Source organism: Scaptodrosophila lebanonensis, unplaced genomic scaffold, assembly GCF_003285725.1.
Source record: "Scaptodrosophila lebanonensis strain 11010-0011.00,11010-0021.00 unplaced genomic scaffold, SlebRS2 tig00000001-arrow-pilon, whole genome shotgun sequence".
NCBI classification, from domain to species: Eukaryota; Metazoa; Arthropoda; class Insecta; order Diptera; family Drosophilidae; genus Scaptodrosophila; species Scaptodrosophila lebanonensis.
This window is the reverse complement of record NW_022060529.1, coordinates 8,977,731-9,004,870: the sequence shown is the minus strand read 5'-3', so window position 1 is coordinate 9,004,870 and position 27,140 is coordinate 8,977,731. Positions and strand designations below refer to the sequence as shown.

General features: G+C 41.2%; 8 protein-coding genes across 12 annotated transcripts in view; 2 read left to right on the top strand and 6 right to left on the bottom strand.

The window, feature by feature from the left end:
* Nucleotides 1-117: 117 nt before the first annotated feature.
* On the bottom strand, nt 118-1,197 carry LOC115634736. The gene is made up of 5 exons (XM_030532624.1): nt 1,093-1,197; nt 921-1,034; nt 529-704; nt 363-473; nt 118-292 (listed from the first exon to the last, which is right to left on the bottom strand). Exons 1-5 carry the CDS (start codon nt 1,195-1,197, stop codon nt 118-120), a joined length of 681 nt encoding a protein of 226 aa, XP_030388484.1.
* A 211-nt stretch (nt 1,198-1,408) lies between these two features.
* Nucleotides 1,409-2,839, bottom strand: LOC115634729. The gene is made up of 5 exons (XM_030532613.1): nt 2,735-2,839; nt 2,558-2,674; nt 2,257-2,480; nt 1,642-1,752; nt 1,409-1,580 (listed from the first exon to the last, which is right to left on the bottom strand). The coding sequence occupies exons 1-5, from the start codon at nt 2,837-2,839 to the stop codon at nt 1,409-1,411; spliced, it is 729 nt and encodes a 242-aa protein (XP_030388473.1).
* Nucleotides 2,840-3,351: 512 nt separating this feature from the next.
* Nucleotides 3,352-5,818, bottom strand: LOC115628557 (general transcription factor IIH subunit 1). Its single transcript, XM_030524722.1, has 6 exons — nt 5,714-5,818; nt 5,429-5,642; nt 5,013-5,351; nt 4,001-4,951; nt 3,763-3,938; nt 3,352-3,703 (listed from the first exon to the last, which is right to left on the bottom strand). Exons 2-6 carry the CDS (start codon nt 5,580-5,582, stop codon nt 3,578-3,580), a joined length of 1,746 nt encoding a protein of 581 aa, XP_030380582.1. The 5' UTR covers nt 5,583-5,642; nt 5,714-5,818; the 3' UTR covers nt 3,352-3,577.
* Nucleotides 5,819-6,290: 472 nt separating this feature from the next.
* On the bottom strand, nt 6,291-7,094 carry LOC115633973 (activity-regulated cytoskeleton associated protein 2). Its single transcript, XM_030531493.1, has one exon. It carries the CDS (start codon nt 6,953-6,955, stop codon nt 6,371-6,373), a length of 585 nt encoding a protein of 194 aa, XP_030387353.1. The 5' UTR covers nt 6,956-7,094; the 3' UTR covers nt 6,291-6,370.
* Nucleotides 7,095-7,940: 846 nt separating this feature from the next.
* Nucleotides 7,941-10,592, top strand: LOC115625551 (activity-regulated cytoskeleton associated protein 1). The gene has a single exon (XM_030520642.1). It carries the CDS (start codon nt 8,092-8,094, stop codon nt 8,836-8,838), a length of 747 nt encoding a protein of 248 aa, XP_030376502.1. The 5' UTR covers nt 7,941-8,091; the 3' UTR covers nt 8,839-10,592.
* Nucleotides 10,593-11,233: 641 nt separating this feature from the next.
* LOC115633936 lies at nt 11,234-12,401 on the top strand. Its single transcript, XM_030531454.1, has 2 exons — nt 11,234-11,365; nt 11,557-12,401. The coding sequence occupies exons 1-2, from the start codon at nt 11,303-11,305 to the stop codon at nt 12,235-12,237; spliced, it is 744 nt and encodes a 247-aa protein (XP_030387314.1). The 5' UTR covers nt 11,234-11,302; the 3' UTR covers nt 12,238-12,401.
* A 457-nt stretch (nt 12,402-12,858) lies between these two features.
* Nucleotides 12,859-15,777, bottom strand: LOC115624957 (uncharacterized protein B0495.5). Its single transcript, XM_030519813.1, has 6 exons — nt 15,522-15,777; nt 15,333-15,467; nt 14,962-15,276; nt 13,748-14,899; nt 13,479-13,684; nt 12,859-13,413 (listed from the first exon to the last, which is right to left on the bottom strand). The coding sequence occupies exons 1-6, from the start codon at nt 15,713-15,715 to the stop codon at nt 12,950-12,952; spliced, it is 2,466 nt and encodes an 821-aa protein (XP_030375673.1). The 5' UTR covers nt 15,716-15,777; the 3' UTR covers nt 12,859-12,949.
* Nucleotides 15,778-16,490: 713 nt separating this feature from the next.
* LOC115633626 (protein Shroom) overlaps nt 16,491-27,140 on the bottom strand; it is a 60,717-nt gene continuing 50,067 nt past the window's right edge. For all 5 annotated transcript variants that reach the window (XM_030531059.1, XM_030531060.1, XM_030531058.1 and 2 more), the window contains 3 exons: nt 17,566-19,129; nt 17,218-17,496; nt 16,491-17,152 (listed from right to left, as the gene is read on the bottom strand). In XM_030531059.1, the coding sequence (XP_030386919.1) occupies nt 16,889-17,152; nt 17,218-17,496; nt 17,566-19,129 (2,107 nt within the window). In that variant the 3' untranslated portion in view covers nt 16,491-16,888. The remainder of the gene's footprint in view (nt 17,153-17,217; nt 17,497-17,565; nt 19,130-27,140) is intronic.

Below are 27,140 nucleotides of genomic sequence, written 5' to 3'. Positions count from 1 at the left end.
GAACTTTGTGGCCCACAATTCAGTTCATATTGCAGCAGAATAAAAACAAGAACAACAACAAAATTTCTCTACTTTTCAATAAAGTTATTTCTTTCTACAATACTCGTATATCACATGTTATAGTATGTCATTACTTTCGATTAGGTTAACAATTTCACCAAATGGCTGTGAGATCAAGTCCAAAAAGTTCTCTTTACATGCTGCTTCGTAGTGATGGCACTGGTCGTGCCAGCCATCGTGCTCGGCCTGGTAGTATCGCAGGGGCAGTTCTTCTGCCTCCGATGTGCTGGGACTATTGGTTCAAATGTCATTTCATCATTTTACGATCTCCCTCTTTTATAGCTCCGTACACACACACTCACCTGAAAATGACATGTATCAGACTGCCCAGAACGCCATTGATCTCGCCAATCTCCGTGGCACTAGTCTCGCAGATCAAGCGCAGCAAGCACGACTCCCCATGAAAACCACTTCTATGAACAGCAACAGCATTGAATTGAAAGTAAAGTGTTTCCCTTTCCCTCATACCTTTTTAATTTATCGTTTATTATTTGATAAACGTTCGTACGTGTGATCAGTGATCGACTTCTGCGTTTCGGAATCATCTCTTTGCGATCCAGGGATACTTTCTCATCCAATGAGCAGTTCGTATCGCAGACTATTTTGCGGCCCGCCTCAAAGTGTTCATTTGCATTGTCCCCTTGCTATTGAGTGTGGTGAGAGGGGAAGAGAAGGCAGTTGCTGTGAAATTATTTTACATTCTGTGTTCAGACCATGTTTACAATCAGTTGATCGTAGCCCAAACGTGTTAATTGTGCTATAAAATTTGTGATAATTTGAACCAAATGTGGCATTTTATAGCCTTTTGTTGATCAAACTCAAATACAAATACATAACGTTTATGTCTAAACCAGGCTTACATATATTGGTGGTATGCCCCAAATCGCAGGCATATTGTAATTTGCCTCAAAGTTGTACGACACAAATACGTTACGCGGCGACAATTCCAAAGGTACAGCAATAGCTGCAAATATCTACAATTATGATCACTTTAATGTAAAGATTATCATTGGAATTATAGCAGAGACTCACGCCATAAGCACTGCTGTCCGGGTAAAAAAGCGAACCAATGCATAAATCCAAGCCAAAAGCGAAAAGTAACAGAATATAGAAAGCTATTTGTGAATTTGAATGCATTTCTGAACTTGCTAGGTATTTATATGTATATCTACTTCAACTACACAAGTTAGTTTCTTCACTTGCTGCGCCTCAACGAGAACTGAACCCGCCAACTACCGACAGCGCCTGCAATTACTGCCACAGATTAAAAAGCCGCTAATTGCGCGAACAAACACAATTTTTAAGGTATTCAAAATTGAAAGAGTACAAGTAGTTTCTCTTTATTTATTTACAGTCTTCGGCTCGAAATGTCGTTAAGAATTTGCTCCAGCGGCGTTGATATGAAGTCCAGAATGTTCTCTGTACAGTTTCTCTTATACGACTCACACTCATTGTTCCTCCCATCTATCTCGGCATTGTAGTATTCATTCGGCAGATTCTCGTCCCGCGAACTGCTAGGCCTGTAACCAATAATAGTAAATGTTCTATGCAATTTTTTAGAAGCTTTATAACAGTACTTACGAAAATATGATGTGGACTAAATTACCCAAAAAGCCATTTATGTCTCCCAATAACGATGCATTCGTTTCACAGATCGTGCGCAGCAGACATGCCTCACCCGGGTACCCTGATCTGGGGGTTACAATTTAAATCAAATGTGTTCCCAACACAACAAATCAAAAGATAATAATTTATATCATTTATTTTATAATTCCAATCATTTATGTATACCGAAGGTGGGCTGTCGATATATTGAAGAAAAATAACTACAATGTTAACTAATGAAGATTCCATTTGCTAAGCCCCTTCAGCTAAATTGATGTTAAGATACCAAAATCGAACGTTTTCCCATTTTTTTAACAATTAAAAAAAAAAAATCTAATAATAAAATAATTTAGTACTCGATATAAAACCATCGGATAGATCGGAAAGGGAAAGCCACATTTTACGGTGACATTAAAGAAACACCCCTTTATAAAATTCTGCCACTTTTTATAAAATTCTGAATCTTATTGGTAAGCGAATTTCAAATGCGATTTATGTTTTCGAGAAGCGTGTAGCGCCCAAAGCCGAGTTCGTGCACCAAAGTCAACGTCAAGAATTTCAAAATAAACAATTTATTTTTAGTTACCCAACCTTTCGAGTTTATCCTTTAAAACGGCATAGAAGGAGGTGCGACTTATGAGGGAGACCGCACGTTTCTCACGTGCCGCCTCCTTTGTTTCGTTCCTTCCTGATTTGTGAGCCTCTTCCGTTGTACTATTCTGATTTGCAACAGGGCGCGCGCTCTGTTTGCAATTTTCACAATTTCGGGGCGTGATTGTATCGTATGTTAAATAACTGTCCTGGAAATCACCCATCTATAAAAGGAGAATGTTAAAAGAAGCTCGACACATATCAAAAGACATAATTGTGGTCCACGACATCGGGGACTCACCAAAATAGGGGGATATTTGTAGACGTGTTCAGGTTGGTAGTAATTAAATTCGTAATTGTATGAAATAAATACGTTGCGGTGTGGCAAGTCGATGGGCACCGATATGGCCATAAAAATCTGTGGATATCAATTGCTATTAATATAAAAAGTATTACTTTCGAATCGATCTAATCCTACACCATATTCTGAATTTGTTGGATATAGCAGCGCACAAAAGCCAACATGCCAACAGATGTTAAAAATATAAATATTAAAATATAAATATTTGTAAAGGCGACACATGCTGTTTTCCTTTTTGAATTAGAAATGAAATTAAAATTTTGACTATGCGCCCGAGATCTCTTCTTAATTTATTCACAATCCACATACAACTGTCGAACACGGCGGCAAATATAACTAAGAAAGGTGTGTAAAGCGCAGAGAAGAATCTTTTAATTAGAACATTTTTAATATGTGTGTCAGAAAATCGGTTTGATGCAGCTTATACATTGAGAAGAGTATTTGCTTTAAATGGTAGCTGTGGCTTGTGAAGTATTCCAGACAAATGAATGTAGAATACCATCACATTGGCCTAAAGAGATTCAATTTACATACATACATTTAAGAATTTAGTTACCTAACGAGTTTTTCAGTTCGTTTAATTTGAAACTAAACCACAAAAGAGTGAGTTTTCAAACCGACTAAGACGAGTTCTGTCTTAGACGTGTCTTTTATACAAAACCTACTGCTAATTAAACATTACTCTCTACAATATCCGATACATTCCAGTTTGAACTGGACTTCAACACAAAGTGTTAAAACTTGTAAATATTATTTTATTCCAATGCGTGTCATTCAGCGCAGACCTTAATAGTAATACTAGATGCTTATGAGTAGTACACAAAATGTTTCATGAGGTGTAGTGCTGCACACCCACTCGTACACAAACGGGGATGACAATTAAAATATATCCAACTCCAGTTGTGAGGAGCGCGTTGTGTGCAATGGCTGCTGCTGCCGCTCGTTCTCGTAAGGCGTATGTTATCTATTGTTACGCAGCTTTCGTTCCTTCCATGTGGCATATTTGGAGTTGGCGGTTCGCAGCAGCAAGTTCATGTGTTGAGTCAATGATGAACGTAATGGCGAGAGCTCGTGCATGGCACGATTCTATGAAAACAATTCACCACATTACGCGAATTACAAAAGAAGAATATGGGTGCACATACCTCAAAAGGCACTAATTTGGCCATTTTGAAACGCTGCAAAGTTTCGTGCATACGCTGCAGTTTCGCCTCCAGTTCTTCTGTGGTCGGTGGAAAACAGTTCCAGAAATGTTTCAAAAGCTCCGATAAGGAGAGGTATAAATGACGCAAATCACGTTGAAAATCTCGTGGCACCAGCTCTGTGGATAAACAAGCAGTGTACTCGTTTTAGAAAAGCTGTCATTATGCTTTCAAAACTTACGTCCGGCAGATTGTTCCTGAAAGCCTCGCATTAGAGAGCCACCCGGACTCAGTTCGCCCAGGGCGTTGACTGCGGACTTGGAACTAATTACTTCACGTTGCGCGCTACGATCTAACCAGGACTCCGAGTTGCGGACCAGCTTGTATTGAACTTCGTCCAAACTGAGCACGTCATTATGGCTATCGTACATTTGGTTTTGTATGGGACCATTTAGGTATCGCTCGACCTTAGCCAATTCGACTTGTTTGGTTTTATTGGGACCATCAGTTGTGTTTTCATCAGGATCTAATAGAGGATCCCCTAAGTCCTCGAAATGAATTTTTTCGATTAGTCGTTGTTTCTTTGTTGGCGGCTCATCTTTGCTTTTTGGGAGGCTTTCTGACGAGTGCTTGGAGCCCTTGCCGTTGATGCCATTTGTGTAAGCTGATTGCGGAACAGGTCCATTGGCAATATTTGTGCCATTGCTCATTGAGGGCAACGCATTGTTAACGTTGGCGCAAGTTTTCAGCACCATAATGGAATGCTGATTAAATCGCTTAATCATGTTTTGGTGGACAATGTTGCCGCTATTAACAACATTGCGATCGCCGGCTACGCTTCCAAAGCCTTCCTCCAGCGGAACATCTTCGAAATTCTTCAAATCGAGCAGCGGATCGCCAGCGCCCTGCTGCACGGCGGCCTTCAAAGCCTGATCATCAATCTTGCCACACTCAGTGAAGATGTCTTTGGTACCAGCGGTGAGACGGTCGCGATGAAAATAATGCGACTGGAAAAACTTTGTCCAAAATTCCGCTTCGGTCATTTTTGATGGTACATTCTCGAAGTGCTTGCGCTTAACGGCGGGATATGTTTTGAAAATGCAGTGTATGACATCAGAAGTTAAATTATATTTTAAGCCATTGCAGCCATCCGTTTGCGGTTTGATGTCGGCTAAAAACGCGCCAGAAACACCTACACACGCACGCATAGACTGATTATATCGCTTCGAATTGAAATTGACGTCAAAACTTACCGATTTCCTGATTCTTGCCGACCTTCTTGAGTGCGTGGTCTTTGGCGTGGGTGGCCCAGAACTCGTCGCTGGTGAGAACTTTTGTAATGACCAAGTCCTTGTACAATTGTAGCAAGTTTGGATTCTCCATTAATATGCGGTTCTTATCCTCTAGATCCTTGTCCACCTTGCGCTTAAAGCTTGGCAGTAGCTTCTGCAAGAGTTCTTTGACTTTGTCGCGGTCGGCCACCATGGCCTTCTGGCCGTTGCGATTTACGAAATGAAACGTTGAAGTGTTTCCGTCATGTAGTACCACCTGCAACTGCACCTTCGGTTTGCCCTCGGGCGAAATTTTTTGGGCTGCACGAAAAACGACACGAAGGGAAACCTTTAATCATTGCATACATAATACTCGTTTATAACGTGATAAAGCGTACTCTTAATATCCGCATAGCGATGAGAAACCGTCACTGTATCCCGGTGCTCTGCCATCCATGCTAGACGCTCATTCATTACATACAGCGTCCCATCGCCCTTCTTGTACCGCACCTCGCCCATCTGCAGCAGCACATCCTCGCTACTCGTGGTCATCGTGTTCGCTTGCAGCCGGCAGCGTTTCGACTGTTCTCAAGACAAATCACGGCGTGCAGTCTGAAAACACGAAATTAATTGTCATGGCTTTATCAGACGGGGTACACCAGAATTGCAATAGAATGCTTTACTGTAGTTTAACTGTATTTTTTCATGTTTCCCTTAACATGGTGGCCCTTAAATTGAGTTAGGAGGCATTGTACGAAGCGTGCAATCGACATAGAACGCACAATTCTCCGCAATTTCCACTGACTAACTAAAAAACGCACCTGGATGAAAAACGTCCACGAGCTGACAGCCCTGCCCACCTGTTTTTATACATATCTAATGCGTTGTCTGGCAGCGCTTTATGAGGCCTGCTGCAATGTAAGGTGGCAGGGCCAGCGCGAACTGTTTTAAATTAGTAGAAACCTGAAAAATAATTTATAAATTTTGCTCCGTTTTATTCATACAAACCGTACCAACATTCGGTATCAATAATAAACTACGCCTTAAATTAATCGTTCTTTTAAGCGTTGAATTTAATTAATACACATTATACTTATGATTTAATTTGGTATTGATTCCTTTGTATAATAAAGAACATAATCGGTATTGAAAGCTTCTCTAAATTGTACCATACTTTTCATTTAATTTACACTTATATATTTACATTTTTTATAAACTAACATACACAGTTCACATATACATACATACTGTACAATAAACTTTACTTTTATACATATATTTGTATATTTACATATTTTATAATCTAACTTACAAAGTTTACATAATTATAAACAATTGAATTAGTGTCTTGTGCGTTCCAAGCTGCGACCGCGTTCCAGCAGTTCCCGAAAAGTTTTGATTTCATGGCGAGGTATATGGTCTCTATACTTGGACAACATCAGGCCGTAAACAAAATCCAGTTCAGTTTCCTCGTCATGCCGGCCATCTGGCAATTTGGCCAGTAGCGCCCTTTTGTTGCAAACAAATGCATCGATGACTTCGTGGTTTGACTGTTTTGTTTCAAAAATCTCCATATATATTTGATAAGATGGCTTTGTAGGCGAAAAATGATCGCGTAATAGCGTTAACGCATCCTGCCATGTCTTTGCCTCTCGTCTCACACCTTTCCACCAGGTAATCGCGATATTATTAAACAGTAATGAGATGCCTTTAAGCGCGTCGCGATCGCTGATTCCTTCGACATCCTTGTACGTTTCAATTGCTGTAATAAACTCATCAACTGCGTCATTGTCTCGTTGACCACTGAACCGCACCGTACAGTTGCTAAAGCTACCCTTCGATTGCGGCTCTTCTGGTTTCGGAGGGGCGAGAGCACGTATAGTTTCGATGAGTATGCGAAACTGCTCCTCCGATAGCTGAGCCATTTGGTTTATAGTCCCGCGGAAAAAGATTTCTCAACTCAATAAACAAAATTGAGTCTTACTTCAAAGCAAATAAACAAAATAGTGCCTGGTACAATCTAATATATGTATGTCCGTACATGCATACGCATGCAATCTCCCTTTGCCGTTCGCTTCCAACTGAGCAGCAACTAACAACTGCTCTGCCAGGTCAGCTTTTTCGCTGATGGTGAAATATAAAGAAATATTCATACGTACATTTGTTAAAAAAATGTGCTCTGAGAACAGAAAAGCTTTTAAGTTCGAAAGGCCGGATATTGATATTATTATTGCATGATTTGCTTTTTAAATAAGAAAGGAATGCTAGAGTCGAGCGGGCTCAACTCTTCAATAGAAAGAATTTTACACTATTATATTCAAAACTTACCGTTCTTGTGGCAGTTAAAATGGCTTGATTAAATTTAAATAAAACCGCCACATATCAAGTTCCGCTAAGAAAACTTAAAACAGAAAAAAGTTATTGCAAAATTGGCCACTTGTTCTAAGAAACTAGATAATATCAAATCTAAAACAATTTAAAACATAAAAATTCAATTTATTCGGAGAACAAGAAACAATCAAGAAAATAATTTTTTCTAGGGTACAGTGAAAACTCTCTTGACCGGACACTCACGGTCGGCCAATTTTTGTCCGCCCAAGGGGAGTGTCCGCTTAAGGCTGTACTTAAATACTTTAGTAAAACATACGGGGTTTTTCTACATAATAAACATGCAACATACTTGTACTAACATATATACCCATAATCAATTTAAATATATTATTTATTAATCTACAAATGAATATATTTTTTGTTTTGTTTTTTCTACTTATGACTCACCAACAAATTGTACGCCCATGCTACTTTTACTCTCCGCCATGACGCTCAGATAACCGAAAGCTTTTTCGAATTTGAATTTCACAACGGCTTGGTATAAAAACTACTGGCGGCTGAGCGACAAATTAGTCTTCTACGACCAGCAATTGTGAAAACAGCTACATTCGCCAAACGTATTGGCTTTGCAAGCTGTCCAAGCACAAATTGCAATAAAAGCAAAAACATTTATATACTACGTGTTTGCTATTTATTCCAAGTCCAAACGACGATACCAGATTAAACAAATATGCCACAAACCATTCAAATGACGAATGAACAGCTCCGTGAGCTCATCGACGCAGTTCGTGCGACCGCCGTGAGTGCTGCCGGAAATGCTGCTGCCGGCACAATCGAGGCTACCAAATCAAAGGGTAACTTCAGTGCGTGCACGACACGGTTTGGGGGAGCGCGTGAACACGATCAGGTCGAGGAGTTCATCACAAGTATTGTCACCTACAAGGAGGTGGAAGACATATCCGACGAGAGCGCACTGAAAGGACTGCCACTACTGCTCTATGGCATCGCGTCGACCTGGTGGCAGGGTGTTCGGAAAGAGGCCAAAACGTGGAATGATGCTATTGCTCTCATACGTGAGAATTTTTCGCCCGCAAAACCCGCCTACCAGGTCTATATGGAGTTCTTTGAGAAGAAACAGGAGGACAATGTTGCCATTGACACGTTTGTGGTGCAAAAACGTGCGCTGCTCGCTCAACTGCCCGAGAATCGTCACGACGAGGAGACCGAGCTGGACTTTTTATATGGCCTGCTGAACATAAAATACCGCAAGCAAATTCCCCGCCAAGACATCAAAACCTTCCGCAGTCTGCTCGAACAGGGTCGCATTATAGAGCATAATAATCAGGAGGATGAGGCAGCCGCCACAGGTCCGTTGCGTGGCGCCAAAGGCACGAAACGCTGCACCTACTGTAATTTCCGTGGCCACACATTTGAGCAGTGTCGGAAGCGTAAGCAGTCCGCCGATATCGCAGAATAAAAAGCACAAACAACACACAACACTTTCCGGCATGAGCAACAACACCAGCAACTTCAAAGTGCGCAGGGCGCACAATGAACTTATTCAATGTCCATGCCAAATAACAACAACCACATTAGTAAAACAGCTTACTCCGCCGCGCTGGCCATCATATTGGTGAGAACGACGCTATTTACAACAGCAACATCAACAGAAACGGGAACATCGACGACAAGAGAGCAACAATATCAACACCAGCAACCGCAGCATAAAGCTTTCAAAGCTTTTAGTTAAGTTCTCATTTCTCATTTGCTCACTAAGTGAGGCGCCGGCAAGCAGAGCAAGACTGACTCATTTTCGATAGCCGCATCATCCTGTTGTGCTGGTTGCATGCACTTGGAGGCCCTTTCAACTTGTTGCTTTGGGTGGCTTTGTGCGTGTTTCAAGCCACAGGTTTTTGTGGCTTATCATTGCAATTTTCAGTCACGCTGCACATGCGGCTAACAATTTGGCTACGAACGCCATTTCACAAAATTTGAAACCTTATTCAAAGATACTCGTCCTTTTTGCAAACTCTTAAACTTAGAGTTTACCATTGACACTCGAGCGGTACAAGACATGGGCGACGCCAACGCACACATTTCGCCACAAAAGCCAAGTGACTGATCTAGTGCGCTGCTGCAAGCAGTGGCGTCGGCCAGGCGTTACAATTTTGTGCAATTCCTTTGGGTTGCATGGGAAAGTACGTATGGCCGGCACAGCGGCTCTGCTGCCCTGCATTGAGAGCAGCACTTTTTGGCCAGGGTGTTGAGTACGAGGGCGTTGTTCATGTCCCTGTATCGTTCAAAATCTTGTCTTAGCCTTGTGCCTGTATGGGCAGATGCAGCGTGTACGTATGGCGGTCAAGTTAAAGCACTGCTTCTCTGGTCCCGACCTAAGGACAATGCTTTGATTTGTCGCTTATGTTTGCGCATGTGTTTGCCATTCCATGCGGGTCCTTTGCCAAGGCGAAAAAAACCCCCCCGCTCGGTGTTTACGTGCTGATCCTTTTGTGCGTCGCAAACATAAGGCTGGGCTCCAAGTTGTGTGCAGCTTGTCAGGCAACACCTTTGCTGAGCGTTGGACACCTCTTGTGGGTGCTTTCAGTGCTGGCTTTGGTGAAGCGCCGCTTGCTAAATATAATTTGAAGTGCTGCTTTGCGTGTGCGACTTGCACAATAGGAACTGCGCGGAGGTGCTGGGCTAAACAAATTTCTTCGGAAATTTGAAAAAACCAACTTTTTTGACTTTTTGTCAAACAAACACAACATATGTTGCTCTACGATGGCTATGTTGTCGCCATTCGAGCAATTGGCGCGCCTAATTGCCAGTATGGGCGTTATGCCCTTCTGCTTTGCAAGCTTTAGGCACCATTATTTATCACAAACACACCCGCGGCCCAAGGTTCGTCGCTTCATCGCCCCTCCAGCGAACGGCGACTGCCTTGGGCCCCAACTATAAACTCAACTTTCTGTGTGGAATCCATAGGCGCGTAATGTTATCCATGAGTTTGATTGATGCTGACTTTGTACATGGTGCTGGAATGTGGAGAACCAGCCTCGAGCCTTGATACAAATTCAGCCCGCTTTTCCCACTAGCCTGCTTATGCGTTTTAGTGTATGCAATCGGGAAATAGTGGGGGCCTATCGAAACCACAGAAAGTTGCGGTTGAAAACAAAAATTAATACAAAATACAACAATACAAGTACCAAATACAAACCCTAGTTCAAAACTGAAGCAAATTGTCTTTTATTTTTAATGTTAAATGAATGTTTTATAAATGAACATTTTATAAAAACACATACACTGTTTCAGAGCAGAATCAAATTAATCCAAACCGGTTGTCAATGATGGAAATCAATAAACAAAACAACTCAGGCAACAGCGAGCTGTGTACATTTACTACAGTGTTTATTTATGTTCTTAAATCAGAAAAAAAGGCTGTGAGTTTGAAATCATATGATGTAAATGTGTTTACATATGTATATGCAGACAGAGCTATAAAATATAACAAAGCTAAACATATGTATTTTTATTATAACACATTAAAGGAGACCAAATGAAATGTATAAAAGTTACAGTTACAGAATTTGTAAATATTGACTAATTATCATTTTTTTTATACATACATATGAACAGATGGAAAGCATTCGGCGTACTAGATCAATTTTTGATCTCTGATATTAAAACTTAAACTTACAGCAATTTAACTGGTCATTTTATTACGTTAAGCCAATAAGGCAATAGTTACTGCGAAAAATTCGTATGGCAAACCGTGAACTGTTGAGGCTGCCACACCGACGAAAAAGGTTGGCAACGCTTGAAAAGATTAAACGTGAAAATAAACGTTTTGCAGCACTGATTGACCGCACGGATTGACAGGAAAAATAAAAACACCTGCAGTGAATGGCAAACTGGAGACGTATTTTTGTTATTGTTTAGCAAAAATGGATCATCTACATCGTCTGACAGATCGCCAATACTCTGAGGTCGAAGGCTTGTTGCTGCAGGTAAACACAATCCACAAATTGTTGCGGTTATTTCATATTTAACTGATATTATTTTTGCAACGCCCATTTTCTTGCCCGTCTATCCCAACTCCCATGCACACTATAATACACACACATACACGCACACCCACGATGTACCCACAATTTATACACACGCTTTCTGGTCTCGGCTTTCGTGTCCGCCGCCGCAGGCTATGGATATGCCAAGTTCAGACCACGAAGAAATCGAGTTGGAGCCATGGCGGCTTAGCCGATATAATGTTGCTAACTTGTATGAAGGGCGACAACGGTGCTACACAATGCCGCACGTCGTTACCCCGCCCCCACCAGCGCCGCCCTCCACGCCTACTCTGCTTACGGCCAACGGCAGCGGTAGCCCGCCCACCGCTAGCTTGGTGGCCGATAATCAAATCAACCATTTTATCTATGTGAAAAATGGTAAGAACCTGCGTAGGGAATCGCGCTGCATAGATTCGGAGTTGTCGAAGCTCTTCAACGTGGTCTCCATAACCAATCGTCTGGCAGCCGGCCACAGTGTTAGGAGTCGCCCACATAAGCAGCTCGCGGATCGCGGCATATTAAATGCCTCGCGCACCATATCCAAGCTACAGGGGGCGACTAAAATCTTCAAAATCCACCGCGATCCTAAGGAATTCCTGCGCGAAACGGACGAGGATTCGGTTTCGGCGCCCGAATACGACGAGGAGGAGGAAGACACACGTTTTCGCTTCTTCAAACGAACAAGGCACTCGCGTCGTAACTCGTGCTCGCGCTTAGAGCGCAAACTAGCCCGATTCGAGCACCATGAGCGCATGGAAACTATTGTGGACAGCTTTGATGCAGCCATGAGTTTCAACGATGCAGATACCTGAGCAGCGAGCAGCACCACCGCAATTGCAGGCAGGCATGGACAGGTGGCAGATGGTTCGCCGCTAAGTGCAAACCAATGTGATGAATGTGAATTTCAACTAAATTATTTTTATTGCTACTACTATTATTACGATTATGATTACCAATTACCGAACTGTTCTCTCCATACATTTAGTTCTTTTACGCGAATGACCAAGGCGTTTCGATTCAAATATGGCGACTATATTTGGATCGGATCGGATGCGGCTGAGCGCGGGCATTTAGTTTAGCTTAGTTTTTACGCGTGTGCGGGGCATTTGAACGAATCGGCGACAATAACTCTTAAGTTGTAATCAGCCGCCAAGTATTTCGTTGTTGTCGCAATCCGTTCGGTGCTCCAGACAAACGATTCCAATAAATGCACAAAATGTGTTGTATTTGTGAAGAATTCTGCAGCTTTTTTTAAACTGGAAAACAGGGAAAAACAGTGAAGTCTTTACCTACAGCATAAAGACTGCTTTTAAAATATATATTTAAGATTATAGAGCATAAAATACATAAATGTAATATAATGCGCATGCATCGCTATTGGATCATCAAGCTATGGACTTAATGCTAGCTACTAACAAGTTCCAAGAACAGAATTTCACTTTAGAAGTCAAAATTTATCAACAACACGAATAATAACATTAAATAACTATGACAATTAGTAATAAGTTCGAGTAATTTCTTGATTTATAGGCGCTCTTTGAAAAAGTTCGCCATTAGATTCTCCTCTAGTTGCTCCGGATCTGTTACCGGCATTCGACATACTCGATCATGGCAAATATATACTGTTGTCTTGCCATTAACCATCTTAAATTTTTGCTGCACACGCTGGTTGCAAGCATCGTCGGGATGCTGCGGATCAACGTGCAGAATAATCATGCCAGGTATATAAAATTTTCGAACTATTTCCACAAAACGTTCGGTATCCGAAGAATCCGGCCCAACCACCGCCACTAAATCGAGTCCGTGTTCTCGCAACAGTAACGCCGACAACATCTCCGGAAGTGCGTGTCCAAAGGGCGAAACATCCGCAAAAAAGTTGAGCAACTTTGTGGCCCTCTCCAGATAATCGTCATGGTCGTAATAATGCGCCAGCAATACGAGATTGCGTGCAGCTACGCTATTGCCACAGGGTTCGGCACCGTCATGGTCTGAAATTAAGTATAATATTTATTTTTAATAATTAGAGCATCCTCATTTCAATCTATACCCATACCTTCTTTAAGACGCACAATAACATTGTGCGTACCCTCCTGGGAGAAGAAATAGGCGCCATGTAGTTCATCCCAAAACAGCTTATTCTGTATATCCTGCAGCTCCTTGGCCCAACGCAAAACACTGCCGTCTAACGAAGCTTTGTAGTAGTCCAATAGGCCTTTGATCAGAAAGGCATAATCATCGAGAAATCCATCGATGCGTGTGCTGAAATGGAGGCATTAATTATTACTAAAAATTCAAAGTAACTTCAACTGTCCCCACACTTACTCATTCTGTTCTAATTCCGTATTGTCAGTGCCCGTACCATAGCAGGAGCGAAGAAGCACCCGGCGGTCTGCATCATAATGATGCTTCCGAATAAATTCTACTAAAGCCTTGGCTGTCTCCATGTACTCTGCACGCTTTGCAGTGCCACAATTTGACAATTTAGCTAGACCCGACAGCGCCAGTCCATTCCAGGCGCATATGATTTTGGTGTCCAAATGTGGACGCGGACGTTTCTGCCGCAACTCATAGAGTATTTCATTGCCTGCTTTCAATACAAGCTGCAGCTGGGAAAGCTCCAAGTCAAAATTGGCACAGGAATCCTCTTCGGAGCCACGCACAATAAGAACATTTTTGTTCATCAAATGGCCATGCGGGTCGCTGGAGGGCGGTACATTTCCCTTTGGTTTCATTGCGTAGTGGAATGCGTAGATTTCGAAAGCCCGATCCGCTGCAATATTTAAAAATCGCCCTGATTGCTCTTTAAAAGCGTTCTCGACCTCTTCCCAGCACCAGGCATAAAAAGCTCCTTCCACTTTCACTGAATCCTCATGTGTGGGTAGCGAGTCGGCATCTTCGCCGGCATAGAAACCACCCGCCGGATGTCGCAGATCCTTTATCATATATTGATAGATCTTGTCTGCATATCCCAGAAACTGATCACTTCGAGTCAGTTTATAGGCGTTGGCATATGCTGCCATCAGCTGGCCCTGATCATACAGCATTTTTTCGAAATGCGGCACATGCCAGTTTCTGTCCACAGCATAGCGGGCGAAGCCACCAAACACATGATCGTTTATTCCTCCACGTCCGATGTGATCCAACGTTTGTAGGACCATGTCCAGCACGTCAACATCCTTGGTCACAAGGTACGCATGGAAAAGAGAGTTCAAGCGTGGCACCTCCGGAAATTTCGGATGAACTCCAAAGCCACCGTTCTCTTCATCAAAACGTTGCTTATGTACAGTAATGGCCTCTGCCAGCTTTGCATCCGCACTACCCGGCTGGAATTCTGAATCGCCATCAGCTGATGCATTTTGATTCGATTGCATGGCTGAGAGCAGTGTCGAGCCCGCCTCCATCAGCGATTCACGATCTGTTTGCCACTTCCTTGCGATGGACTGCAACACCATGGAAAACGAGGGCATGCCATAACTGTGAATTAAATTATCAATAAATCTTGTTAAATATCTACTTAACAATTGTCTATAAATTACCGTGCCGTGGGCGGAAAGTAGGTACCAGCCGCCAGAGGCACCAACTCTGGTGTGAGCCAAACACTCATGGGCCAGCCACCACTGCCTTTAGACATGAGTAGGAACTGCATGTAAACTTTATCGACGTCTGGCCGCTCCTCTCGATCCACCTTGATATTGACAAAGTGTTTGTTCATTATAGCTGCAATGTCTCCGTTCTCGAACGACTCGTGCTCCATGACATGACACCAATGGCATGTGGAGTATCCCACTGAGAGAAATATCAATTTGTTCTCGTTACGAGCCCGCTCGAATGCTTCCTCGTCCCATGGATACCTGTGTGGTTTCGTTTATGTTCTGTAGCCAAGCCGCCAGCACTCAACCATACTCACCAGTCCACTGGATTGTGTGCATGTTGCAACAAATACGGAGACTTGGATGCTGCCAATCTGTTTGTATGCTTTGGTGGTTCTGCTTTCGTTTCGTTGGCCATGCCTCGATATTTAATTGCTGCTTTTGGTATTGATCTACAATAAAAAATGTTTTGGGCTAAGAATTTTATTAATTAAGGAGCTTCTTACTCTTTTTCAGGATTTAGTCCACGCCAACTGCGCTCCAAGCCTTGTGGCGCAGAAAAATGTTTATTTCGTACACTGCCTACTGTGTAGCTGTTGTTGTTGGGAGACGCCAAAGCGTTGTTGTTTGTTTTTTGTAGGTAGTTTCGAATCCAGCGGAACAAAAATTTGCTCTTAAACATAGCAAATGAATTGCACATAAATATTATTGGCTTTGTTTTGTTTCTAACTTTCTGTGCCAAGGAAAAGTGCAACGTGTAAATCAGGCTACGAGTATAACTAGTTTGTGTAACTACCTTTTTGTGTAGGCTTATCAGCTGCTTGACTAGGGCTGGATTAGTGCAACAACAACAGCTGTTTTGTTTCTCGCAACGTTCACCAGCACTGTTTGTTTAACGAACATTTAAATTTAGTGACGAAAACACAATAAGGAAACCTAAAACAGTTCTCCCTTTTTTTTAGATATCTTATTTAACGTTTCTTTTCTATGATTAAGATTAAGATTTTTAAAAACTATAGATTGGAATCTTATATAAAACTATATGTAGAGGATAAGTACGATTGCCTATGTACCATAAAAACTAAAAGAGTCTTCTCTTACTTCAGAAATATTTTTATTTGTACTTCGACTCTACTGTGTAATCATACACTAAAAATCGTAATATGAAGAAGAAAGTTTCTTATAATGAAATTAATATACAATATTATTATATGTTTACAAATACATAGTTCAAATACATAGTTTTGAAAAGTCTATAAACCCAAATGCGTGAATGTTAAATATTTTGTTTTATTACTAAAAGAGAATTGTGGCGACTTTAATATTGATTATTAATCTGAACGTTTAGCTGTTCACTAAAAAAATAATTCATTGTTGAAAGAATTTGCACAAAGTTCCTGAATTATGAGTTTTTAATTTTTGTTTTACATATGTACATACTTACTCACATACAAGTATACCCAAGAGGCACAACATTTATTCAGAATAGTTTTATATTTATTTATGGATATATTTATCTTTGCTTTGACAATTATATAAAAATGCTTACAGATACTAGTATATGTTGATACATAGGTTTGCCTACAAGCTAGTTGAAAATCACAAATGAACATACATTTTTATTATACATTAAGTGGTTGTATTCAAGCACATCGATTGGTTTACTACACACCTAAGCCGTCGCCAATAGAGTGACACGCTCCACGTGCTTACAGATTTCGAAAGTAATCAGCGCATCTGGGGCCGAATCTGGAGCGAATGAAATGCAGACTAATGTCCAGAACAGACAATCGCCAATTCTCACGCACAGCTCTCAACTTAAAGTTGACAGCACGGAAAATTCAGCGGATTTAACGGTGTTCGGGCACCCAGACTAGCAATCGCTTTGGACGAGCGCGTCTCTGAGCGCGCCCAGCTGCTCTTCACTGCATTTGATCTTATCGGCCAGGTCGCGGGCGTCGGCAATAAGTTTGGCCTTCATGTTGATAAAGTAATCGTAGTCGGCACACTCATCGGCGCTGAGATGTTTGCCAAAGAGGGTTGCGATGCTGCTGCCACGTCGATCGATATCAGCCTTCAAACGCTTGGCCTCCTCGAGCTGCTCGTAGAGAAGATCACGTTTCGCTTCCAGTGTAATCTGCAAGAATACCATAGGAATTGGAATATGTAGTGATGCTTTAAATAATGATGCTCCAAACTAACCTTTTCTTGTTCACTGCTGTATCCCGATGCGGCACGCGACTCTAAGTTGCACTCCGTTTGAGCCAGACGCTCTGATAGCGACAGCAATAGACTGGTTATGTGGCCCACATCATCGATGTAGGTGCGGAACTTGGAGGCTTCGCTGGGACGTACCTTTTCCGTGAGTTTGGCCAGCAGATCTGTGCCCACCTTTTCATTGACGCCACATTCCTCGGATATGGTTTGTTTCTCACGCTTTAGGGCGGCAATTTTTTGGTTCAATTGCTTTATGAGCTCATCCTGTGCGGGCGAGAAACATAAATACAAGTATAATTAAAACCCCTAATACACAGGGTAAGTAGTACTTACCAGTTTCTGTTTGATTAAATTCGTGCATTCGGGGTCACAGGCGCCATTCAGCAACACGCTATCTAAGTCCGTCAATTGTAGCTCCACTGTAATAAGTTTGCTTTCTGACATCGCTGTTGTTGGCGACGTTGTCGATGTCTTCATGCGCATCAGAGTTGAGGTGCCCACATCCCGTTTCGTAGGTCGGAGCGGAACATTTGGATTATACAGATTGCTGACGTACTCTGTGGTGGGCTTGTAAATTTTTGGTGTAAGTATTTCGATGAGCTTGTCGTTGGGCGCGAGCAGCTGTAGCAGCTCATTGGCCAAATTATCGTAGTCGACTTCGATGGTTTGACGCTGACGGGGCTGCAAGGTGGTGCGCGTTTGCTGCTCGTCGCGGACGTTGTTGTGCAGTGATAGACGTCCGAGATCAAAGTCCGGTAGCTCGTCCGTCTGGCAGGCAATTTCGCAAGTGCTGGGGGGATTGACACGCAATACAATCTCGCTGCGTTGCACCAGTTTCAGACCATCGGTTGATGCATCCATTTGCAAAAGGGGCGTAACAGGAGGGCTGAGCTCTTCATTTTTGTTGTTGCTCGGCTCGGCACCTTCACAGAATTCACCAGGGGAAACGGCGGATTCGTCTTTGAGGCATTTCTCCATATGTTCCACTGTGGAAGGTTGCAGAGGGGTGGGATTAGCTTGTTTCGCAGATGTATAACTGCCTCCGAGTATGCCAGAGTCACATAGGTGGGCCGACATTAGTTTTGACTGCAGCTGTGTAATCTTTTCAATGTTCTCACGCAAGGATTCCTGGCGGTTCATCGTCGGCTTAGGTGGCGTGCTCAGTGTTGTGCTGATCAGCTCAGCACGGAAAATATGTGGCTCAACACTAGCTGGAGAGCTGTCTAGCGAACTGCCTCCGCCACCGCCGCCGCTACTGAGACTGCAGTCGGAGTGGGCGGGCGAGAGACGTGGTGGTGTTTCCGATACAACGGGCAGCACCTCCTCCAGCGTGGTCTCGAGGTCATAGGCGGTTTGCTTAAGATCAACATGTGACTGGGACATGAACTGAGTGGGGTTGTTGTTTGGGATTCCCGCCGACTGGTTCAAGTCATACGACTGAGATCGTGTGTAGTGCTGGAGATGGCCAAATGGCGTCTTTCTCTTGTAGTCGCTTAGTGCCGGCGACGAGTACCTCTGATGCTGGGAAGCCGATGCGGCTGCTGTTGTGTAGATCATCGTGTAGGGCGTGGCATTAGTGGGCGAGTTCGTTGCGAGGTTGTTGTTGGAACCGTAGCGTAGCGGCACTTCGTTGACCAGTCCATTGGGTGAGCCGGCTTGTCCGGGCAATGGCTTTGGCTGCTGTTGCAGCTTCACTCCAAGTGGCAGAACATCCGGCAAATTATTTGGCAACTTGCCACCACCCCCCACACTGGGTAGGAGCTCATAGCTGGGCTTGTTGTGTGCCACCAGATCCTCATTTGAAGTGAGTGTTAGCTTATATATGCCATGATCTGGATCCGTGTTGTTGAGCTTCTCGAGGCTTTGTCTGGGCAAATACGATGCCTTGGAGTTAGATCTGTAAGTAAGATTTATAAAATTCGCAAAATGAATTTTTTAGCCAATGCCTAATCTTAATTTTAATCTATTTATTCAAAACGCAAATCGGCACGCCTCCTCCATTTGGCGCCAACTGTCATTTCGGTTTCGTGCATGTGGCTTGTTTGTCGCCAAACCGCAAATGTCAGCGCAAAACTTGCAGGTCATCGGCGACAGCAGATCACGGCTTTAAGACATGCAGACACGACTTCAATAAAGCTTCAGTAAAGCGCCCCTCCAGCTTCCCTCCCTCACCCTTTTTCTTTAAATCTTAGCCCAACCAATCAAAGTGCGCCCAAATATGCAAATCCGAGCTTTACTCTTGCAATATACACATGTTTGTATGCTACATGTGCATATTTAAGATTATAACCTGATTCGATACATTGCCTGGCCAACTAATTGAGTCCTTTGTAGCTGCACGTCAATGAACCGCGATGTGGCTTCAAGATTAAAATATTATGTACATACATATATGTACATATTTAATAAAGACAGTAAGGATGAAGACGGTTACGTTATTGGTTGCAATCGCAAAACTAAGAAAAAAATTATTTGTAGACTTTTTGAAAATCGATCTAAACTCTAGGTTTATCCCATCTATATATTAATACTTAATACTTTTAATACGAAATATATTTTTTTCTAAAGTAGGGCCAGTTGCCATTCGTTGTTTTTACCGACGGGTTTGAAACTATTGGCCAAATTTAAGATTGAGTGTAGACTATTTAGATAATTGTTCATTGGAATGGCTTATTTTAAATTGCAACTAAACGTGGTTGTTTTAAATTTTTTTGACTTTTTTAACGCTTTTTTTAAGTTTTTATAACATTTTGAGATAGCTGAAGTATGTTTGACTGAAATATAAAAAATAAGAAAGTACAAAATATTGCTAATATAAACTTAAAGATTTTAACTGAATCTGAGAAACGTGAGCTTAATAGCCTGACCCGTCAACCCGCCGTCGACATCACCCACATAGCGAAAGTGCGGATCGGAACTGGAAATTATTCTGCGCACGCCGTGGAGATGGAAGCGACGACAATTTTGAGGAGATTTCCAAGCGCGACAAAAACGAAAGTGAAATGTTTACAATGCAATTATAAAAAGTTTTATGTTTCAGACGCCCCGGTCCCAGCGTCAGCCCAGTCGCAGTCAAGCGTTTTTTTTTTTTTTTTTTTTTTTTTTTTTTTGTATTTTGGGCGATTTGTGTGCAGCATGTATGACGCGCACGGCACGGCGATAACAACAACTAAATCATTCGCATTAGCAGCAGCAACATTATAATATTAACACACCAACTTTCAAAAAGGTGCTAAGCCAATGTATTTTTGGGCAAATTATTTCAGTTTCCTTATCGCACATAAACAATGGCACAAAGAGTGTTGGACAACGGACCTACACGTAGAGTGGCGCCACAAACTAAGGTGCGGGTGATTTTTGCATTATTACTCACCAATTCCAAAACTGGGATAGGTGTTGAACTAACGGTCGCTGAATGATTGTATTTGGTGTTGCTGCGATATTAGCAGAAAATGGTAAAAATAGTGAAATAGATAAAGCAAGTCGGCACGCAAGAAAGAAGAGAAGAAAGAAGAAAGCAGCGCTGGCGCAGAAAATGGTTGCGAGTCTGCGCATTTGCATAAATTAAGAGCAAAATAATTTTTTTCGTATTTATTTGGGCGCTTACATCACAATGAGACGACGAGGCAGGCACGACAGCTGTTAGCAGCTCCACACATGTGGCAACTGAATTTAGTCGGCGCTTGTGTCTAGCTGGCCGCTCTATAGCTGCAACATTTGCATAAGCGCCTTTGTCTAAAACGTCAGATACATTTCATTAAGGTAGCTTCTTCACTTTCTTCGAGCTAGCGATTGAACAAGAAACAGATGGAGACGGAGAGTATGTGAGATATCGGGGAGAAGAGGAAGAGAGAGAGAGAGAGAGAGAAGGCAACTTTGCTTTACTTAATAACTTCCGTTCGTTTTGGCGGTTAAGTAATATGCTTTTTGTTGCCAATTTTTAATGTTTTTGTTGTTGTGTCAAGAGAAGAGGCCAAATACAATATTAGCATATGATTTACATATAAAGCGACAGAATGTCTATTACAAGCGCCAGTCTGCAGAAAAAAAAATCCAATATGATATCATATATTCGATGAAATATGGTCTGAGGTTGTGCTCCCAAATGTATTGCCAAATTGAAATTGCTTTAAGGTTTTTCATTTAGCCACCTTTTCATATTGTATAAGTATTTATAATAATGCGATTTGGAATTTCTTTTATTTCCAAATGAAAAAAAGACCCGAGCGCATCCAAAATAAAAGCCAAGAGAAATGGTTGACTGACTGCCTGAATGACAATTAGCGCATATTTTTAGTGTATTAAGTTGGGGGCTGCTTCTGTGATGCAAATTATAAGTTGTTTTTTGTTTGATAAATTGTTTTATGTTGCGCAATACATAAATATGTAAAGTATACAAGCATTTAGACATAAAACCGTTATTCATGCAGCTTATTAGCAGACTTTGGGTTAATAATAATACAAATTAACATAGAGCGGTGCCCACCCACTACATAATTCCGTTCTATGGTGACATAAAGAACACTTGTATAAAAAGAATATACTCGTACATATATGTTATTATAATAAGATTCTTTGTAATACATTTAAAGAAAATATTTTATATGTTAAAATATATTGATTTCATTTTAGTGAGTTTTTTAAGTCAGGTTTTTTAAAATTGATGTGTGTCTCTTCAACCAAGTATTTTTCCCGGTTGTCGCTTTTAAAAATCCCAGTTAGTTGCGAACATGGCCATTTTAAATCTGACTTTAAGTCATAGCATTGAAGTGAGGAGTTAGTTAGCACACATTGTATATTTTGCTATCTCTTCTCAAAATTGGAACATTATAGATCTTATATTAAGATGGCGAAATACATGCATAATATTTAGCAATAACTAATTCTATATTTCAATTTTTTCAGAAAGTTCGCGATTTACTTAAGCGAAATATTTGCGCATGCGTATGCAATTCGTGCACCCTGTGGCATGCGGCATGTGTCAGTGGCCGTCAAACTATAATTTTTGACTAGCGCAATATAACGAGTGCTGGCTGCCAAGAGACTAGTTTTGGTTGATAGTAAAAGTATTTTGTATTTAAATATGCCGACTATGATGACGATGGCGACGCATGAAAATCACGTTTATCTTTTCATTTTTTTTTTTTTCATATTTCTACAATCTTGCAGCGACTCAACATTGAGCGACGACCTGGTGCCGAAAAAAATGAAAACAAACTAAAAGAAACGATGTTGTGCTTGTTGTTTTTGCTGTTGTTGCGGTTGTTGAAAACATAAACATCTCAGTGTCTCAGTCTGAAGTCAGAGCCCCGAACTGACTGAAAACCGGATCGAGCTATGTTGTGGCGTTGTTGGCGGCATGTAAGCACACATTTTCACTTGCCGCAAAATGACGTCGACAAGTCAACAAACAGATGGCCGTCAGTGGTGCATTGCAGCAGCTTTCTTCTTTAGGCATGAAATTGCACTTGTTAGTGCTGTTGCTGTTGTTGTCGTTGGTTCGGCTGTTGCTGTGGCCGTTGCTGGTAAGCAAGTCTTGTCCAGAACAAATCGCTCATAAAATGCGTCTGCCTGGCCAGCATCCATTGCCTTGGCTTGTCGGCCAGGCTGCAGCCTTCAAATGCCTGACACTGGGCCTGATGGTATTTAGGCTTTTTTTTTTACAACATGCCGCAACAGAAGCAATATCAACAACAACAACAACATCATCAAACTATGCCATAAATTTCTCTTTCTGCGCATCGGAAAATTACAGTGAAATATCAAAACAAAACAAAAAACAAAAAGTGGCAGCAACAACAACAAAAAGGGGAAAAAAGAAAAGTTCTCCCTCTGTCAGCCGCCAACAGCCTGAGTGGCTAAACATACCGATTGGTATTTTCTCTTCTAATGTTGTTGTTGCTGCCGCTGCTGCTACTGCTCACCAATAATTATGATCCATTAATTCTGGACAAAGTGGCAGCAGCTTGTGCAATATTTTTTAATGTGAAATCGATTTAATGGCGTTTTTCGCTTTGGGCTCAACCCAAAATAGATGACTTGGGCATTGCAACAGAATAAGCATCTGCCTCTGCAAACATATTGCTGTTGTCGTTGCTGTTGTTGGTGTTGCTGTCGCTGTTGCCCAACCCACAGTCATTGAAATGTGTCGAAAGTTGTGGCCCAGGCTGGTAATTAACTTGTGAGCTAAACGGTCGAGTCATAATAATTATAACTAGAGTACAACCAGCAACAAGTTATTGTAGTAGTTGTTGTTGTTGTTGTTGCTGTTGTCATGCACTGGACAGAACAAAAGATGCAGCTACCAGCAACAGCAACCAACTGTGGCCTGAACATGTGCGCACTGAACCACAGCAAAAGAAAAAAATTCAACACGCACCGCCAAGTCATAAAATGTAGCCGACTGTTTAGCGCGAATAAAGCCCAACAAGCCTAGCCTCCCTCCCCCCTTCTAGACCAACAACAGCATCTACGGATTGCTGCGGGCCTTTTGTTTAGGCCCCCGAACATGCACTACAAAAGCATGTACATATGTCGGTTGTTTTTTTTTTTGTCTGTGTATAATGACGATCATGGCATGTCTTGCTAATATCCGCGACATCTGCCAATGACATTTTCACTCTCTGCGCTTGGCATATAAATTATAAAACAAAAACCCAACTGAAATGCCCAGCGGCGCATGCGCAACACGTCCGCCAGTTGTTAGCCCACTCAGGCGGCGGCGGCGACGGCGACGGCAGCGAGACAAACTCTTTTAGCCATTTGCGTTTTCGCTATTACAAAAGCAGCAGCTGCTGAATGCCGAAGTGTGGCTAACATACGGACGGATGTGCAGACGGATTGAACTCAACTCTACTTTACTTTGCTCTGCTCTATACTGCCCTGAATACGGATTTCTCATTGTTTGGGCTTAGCGTGTAATTTGTGCGCTTCGGCTTTTTTCTTTCAGTTTTCGAGTGCTTGTGCAAAAATTGCTGATAGTAACAAGTGCATGGAAATGCCAAAAAGAAAAAAAGAAAGAAAAAGAGCCGTAAGCGGAAAGAGTTTGTGCTAAAAGTTTTGCCCGACTGGCCAACTAATGAGAAACAAAGAAAACAAAGCTATGATTCAATTCGCGTGTAAATAAAAAATAAATAATAATCATTAATGAAATTTTACAATTTTTTTTGGTAAGTTGTTTTATGTAAAGGCAGACTTCAATTTGCACTAATGTGTCCGGAATAAGAATTCAAGAATAATCTGCTTCTGGGAAATTTGATCGCGCAAAAAACTTATGTCGGATTAAATCTAGGAAAAGTAGCACACTTAATGCGATTGTTTGTTTTCTATTACGGCAATAAATATTCTATAAATGCGACCCGGATGTAAGTGGCGAGAGTGCGGGTGTAGGAAAGGGTAACTAAAATAGCTACAAATCTGATGTCAGCCATCATATTAAATACATTTTTAGAAATTCCATGATATACAGAAACATGAATTGAAAAAAAAAAAAAAATGATAATGATTTGCATTGAAGGCCTAAAAGAGCTTGTATAATACGGAAAAACTTTGATATTTACATAAATGAAGTTTAAGCTGACTGAACTAATTTGGCCGAAGCTACCGAAATATCAAAAATTATTCATTTAAGAACTGTCACGAACTACTATTATGGAAAGCATAGCATAGAATATTAGAATTATTAAAAACAATCAAGAAAGGCAAATATTACTCATAAGATATGGCTACTTGCTATCAATTAATCTCGGGTGATTATTAAATATAATCTAGCGTTTATGTGTCTTAATTGATAACAGTCGTTGAATTGTGTTATCTGAATAAAAGAATTGGAGAAACACACCCTAAACACCTGTTAAACTTGCTATGTGATATCATCGGCAAACTCTATGTCGTATACAGAGCTGCAGTTGCAATCGGCTGCAAGGGCAGCAATGCGATTTCTGAATAAAATGAATATATGCACATAGGTACCTATATACATAAGTATATAGTATATGTGCATTTAAATTGTAAATGAGCTCATCATCAAAATATTCAGCAACAGACTCCACAAAAAGGGAGGTGGCAAAACATACATACATGAAATGCATGTACACACATACATATGTATGTATGTATATGTATGTGTCCATTTCAACACTCATCACAACAATTTGCTGGATCTGATCGCATGATCGACGATGGTCATGTCAACTTCTATATGTATGTATGTATATATAGTACTTATATGTGTGCTCTGCGAATGAAAGTGAGGGATTGATGAATGGTCTGCAGTCGCAGATGTGTGGCTGTGTTAATTGCCAACGATGTCGTCGCTGCCGGGCAGTATTTTTATTTTTATTTTCATTTTTAATTTTGTTTTTATTACCCATTGGCAGTAGCTCCACAGTCGGTTTTTAGTCATTGGCATGACCTTTGGCATATTAATGTTTTGTACAACAAAAAGTGCAACAACGGGCTGCATTGTTGTTAACAACTTCGTTCGTCGCCCACAGTGGCTAACAGTTTGAGCTGCACTGGGAAATACGCAGCAAGGCGTGGCAATTCAAAGATCAGCAGCGAAGCCTACACGAAGTATACATCCTATACTTGTATTGAATATTGTGCTCGCACATACGTACAAAGCTACCGCTCTTAAAGTTGAATTTAATAAACAAATCAAAGGCACTTGCTTCAAGGCTATTTGTTCTATAGTTTCTGCTCAAATAAGAGCTCCAGCATTCCAATACAACTAACTTAGCGTAATTAATGTGAAACACTAAAATCGTATCAAAAATTTGCATCAGCTTGCAATTATTTATGCTAATTTTTTTATGCTGCCTGTAGTGTGAAGAGAACGTATAAAAAATAAAATCAAGTTAAAACACCAAAGTGTGGTGAACAAATTCTCACGGTTCGGCTCTTGTGTGTTGCCATAACAAACCGATCGTTGCCTTTGACTGCTTAGAACTTGGGGCGCACATTGATCGATTTCTGATGCCAAGCATTATCATAAATTGTTATTGTTTCTGTTTCTGTTGCTGTTGCCACTGGTGATGTGTTGCTTATGCCAATAAATTGGACTGACTTCGTTTTATAGTTGGGGTAGCTAGCAGCACACACACTCCAATTGTTTTCTATGTCACGCGCTTACCAAGCAAAACAAATAGAAATAAGCCAAAGTGCCTGACAACGGCGACGACGACGACACGACACAATAAAAAAAAAACCCAAAGATACACTGATACAAAATAATTGTATTCCAAAAGAGAGATATTAGACTCAATTATAAATGCGGTGGGGAATTACGACAATAAATATCCAATTTTGAAATTGAATAATGATTTTATACAGATGTTTCATTTAATTTTTGCAACAAATATCTATGAAAAGGTAGTTTGTAGCCAATATTGATGTATGACAGATATCCCATAACTGTTTAAAATATGCCTTATAAAATCGCTGCTTATTCAAGCATTTATTTGATATATTTTAATAAAAAATACATATACAATAAAAAACAGGGATTCTATTATTTGTTAATGTTTGAAACATTTTGATATTAATTTGCTCCATATATAGTATAGTGCAAAAAATTATAAAGTGGACATCAATATTGTACTTGTTCGATTACCATTCTAAAAACGCAACTAATTTTCTTTTAGCAAATGAAATTTCCCACTGTTCGAGTACAGGACATAAAAACTGGCTTGAAACATATGGTATCCATATTCTCTCTGTACAAACGATTGGAAATCATGACTTTGGTATCATTTTATTACTCGGCCGTAAGTGCAGATGACGTCACGAATAGAACGAACTGCAGGCAAGGCCAAGGCGCAGACAAGTTCAGCGAGATGGCCGCATGGGAGCATTAAATGGTTGTACGATAGTTGATCAAAAAAGTCAAGAGTGGCGCAGAAGTCAAG

Bases quoted from the DNA above. Each gene is read 5' to 3' on its own strand.
- LOC115634736 (XM_030532624.1), bottom strand. From the start codon at position 1,197: ATGCATTCAAATTCACAAATAGCTTTCTATATTCTGTTACTTTTCGCT. The intron at 705-920 runs GTAAGCCTGGTT...CACACTCAATAG, and splicing joins GGGGCATACCACCAATATAT to CAAGGGGACAATGCAAATGA. The intron at 474-528 runs GTATGAGGGAAA...TGCTGTTCATAG, and splicing joins ATAAACGATAAATTAAAAAG to AAGTGGTTTTCATGGGGAGT.
- LOC115634729 (XM_030532613.1), bottom strand. From the start codon at position 2,839: ATGTGTCGCCTTTACAAATATTTATATTTTAATATTTATATTTTTAAC. The intron at 1,753-2,256 runs GTTGGGTAACTA...TGTAACCCCCAG, and splicing joins TTAAAGGATAAACTCGAAAG to ATCAGGGTACCCGGGTGAGG. The intron at 1,581-1,641 runs GTAAGTACTGTT...TATTGGTTACAG, and splicing joins TTAGTCCACATCATATTTTC to GCCTAGCAGTTCGCGGGACG.
- LOC115628557 (XM_030524722.1), bottom strand. From the start codon at position 5,582: ATGACCACGAGTAGCGAGGATGTGCTGCTGCAGATGGGCGAGGTGCGG. The intron at 5,352-5,428 runs GTACGCTTTATC...TTTTTCGTGCAG, and splicing joins TCGCTATGCGGATATTAAGA to CCCAAAAAATTTCGCCCGAG. The intron at 3,939-4,000 runs GTAAGTTTTGAA...GTTTATCCACAG, and splicing joins TCAGGAACAATCTGCCGGAC to AGCTGGTGCCACGAGATTTT.
- LOC115633973 (XM_030531493.1), bottom strand. From the start codon at position 6,955: ATGGCTCAGCTATCGGAGGAGCAGTTTCGCATACTCATCGAAACTATA.
- LOC115625551 (XM_030520642.1), top strand. From the start codon at position 8,092: ATGCCACAAACCATTCAAATGACGAATGAACAGCTCCGTGAGCTCATC.
- LOC115633936 (XM_030531454.1), top strand. From the start codon at position 11,303: ATGGATCATCTACATCGTCTGACAGATCGCCAATACTCTGAGGTCGAA. The intron at 11,366-11,556 runs GTAAACACAATC...CCGCCGCCGCAG, and splicing joins TCGAAGGCTTGTTGCTGCAG to GCTATGGATATGCCAAGTTC.
- LOC115624957 (XM_030519813.1), bottom strand. From the start codon at position 15,715: ATGTGCAATTCATTTGCTATGTTTAAGAGCAAATTTTTGTTCCGCTGG. The intron at 15,468-15,521 runs GTAAGAAGCTCC...TTTTTATTGTAG, and splicing joins GGACTAAATCCTGAAAAAGA to ATCAATACCAAAAGCAGCAA. The intron at 15,277-15,332 runs GTGAGTATGGTT...GAAACCACACAG, and splicing joins GCACACAATCCAGTGGACTG to GTATCCATGGGACGAGGAAG.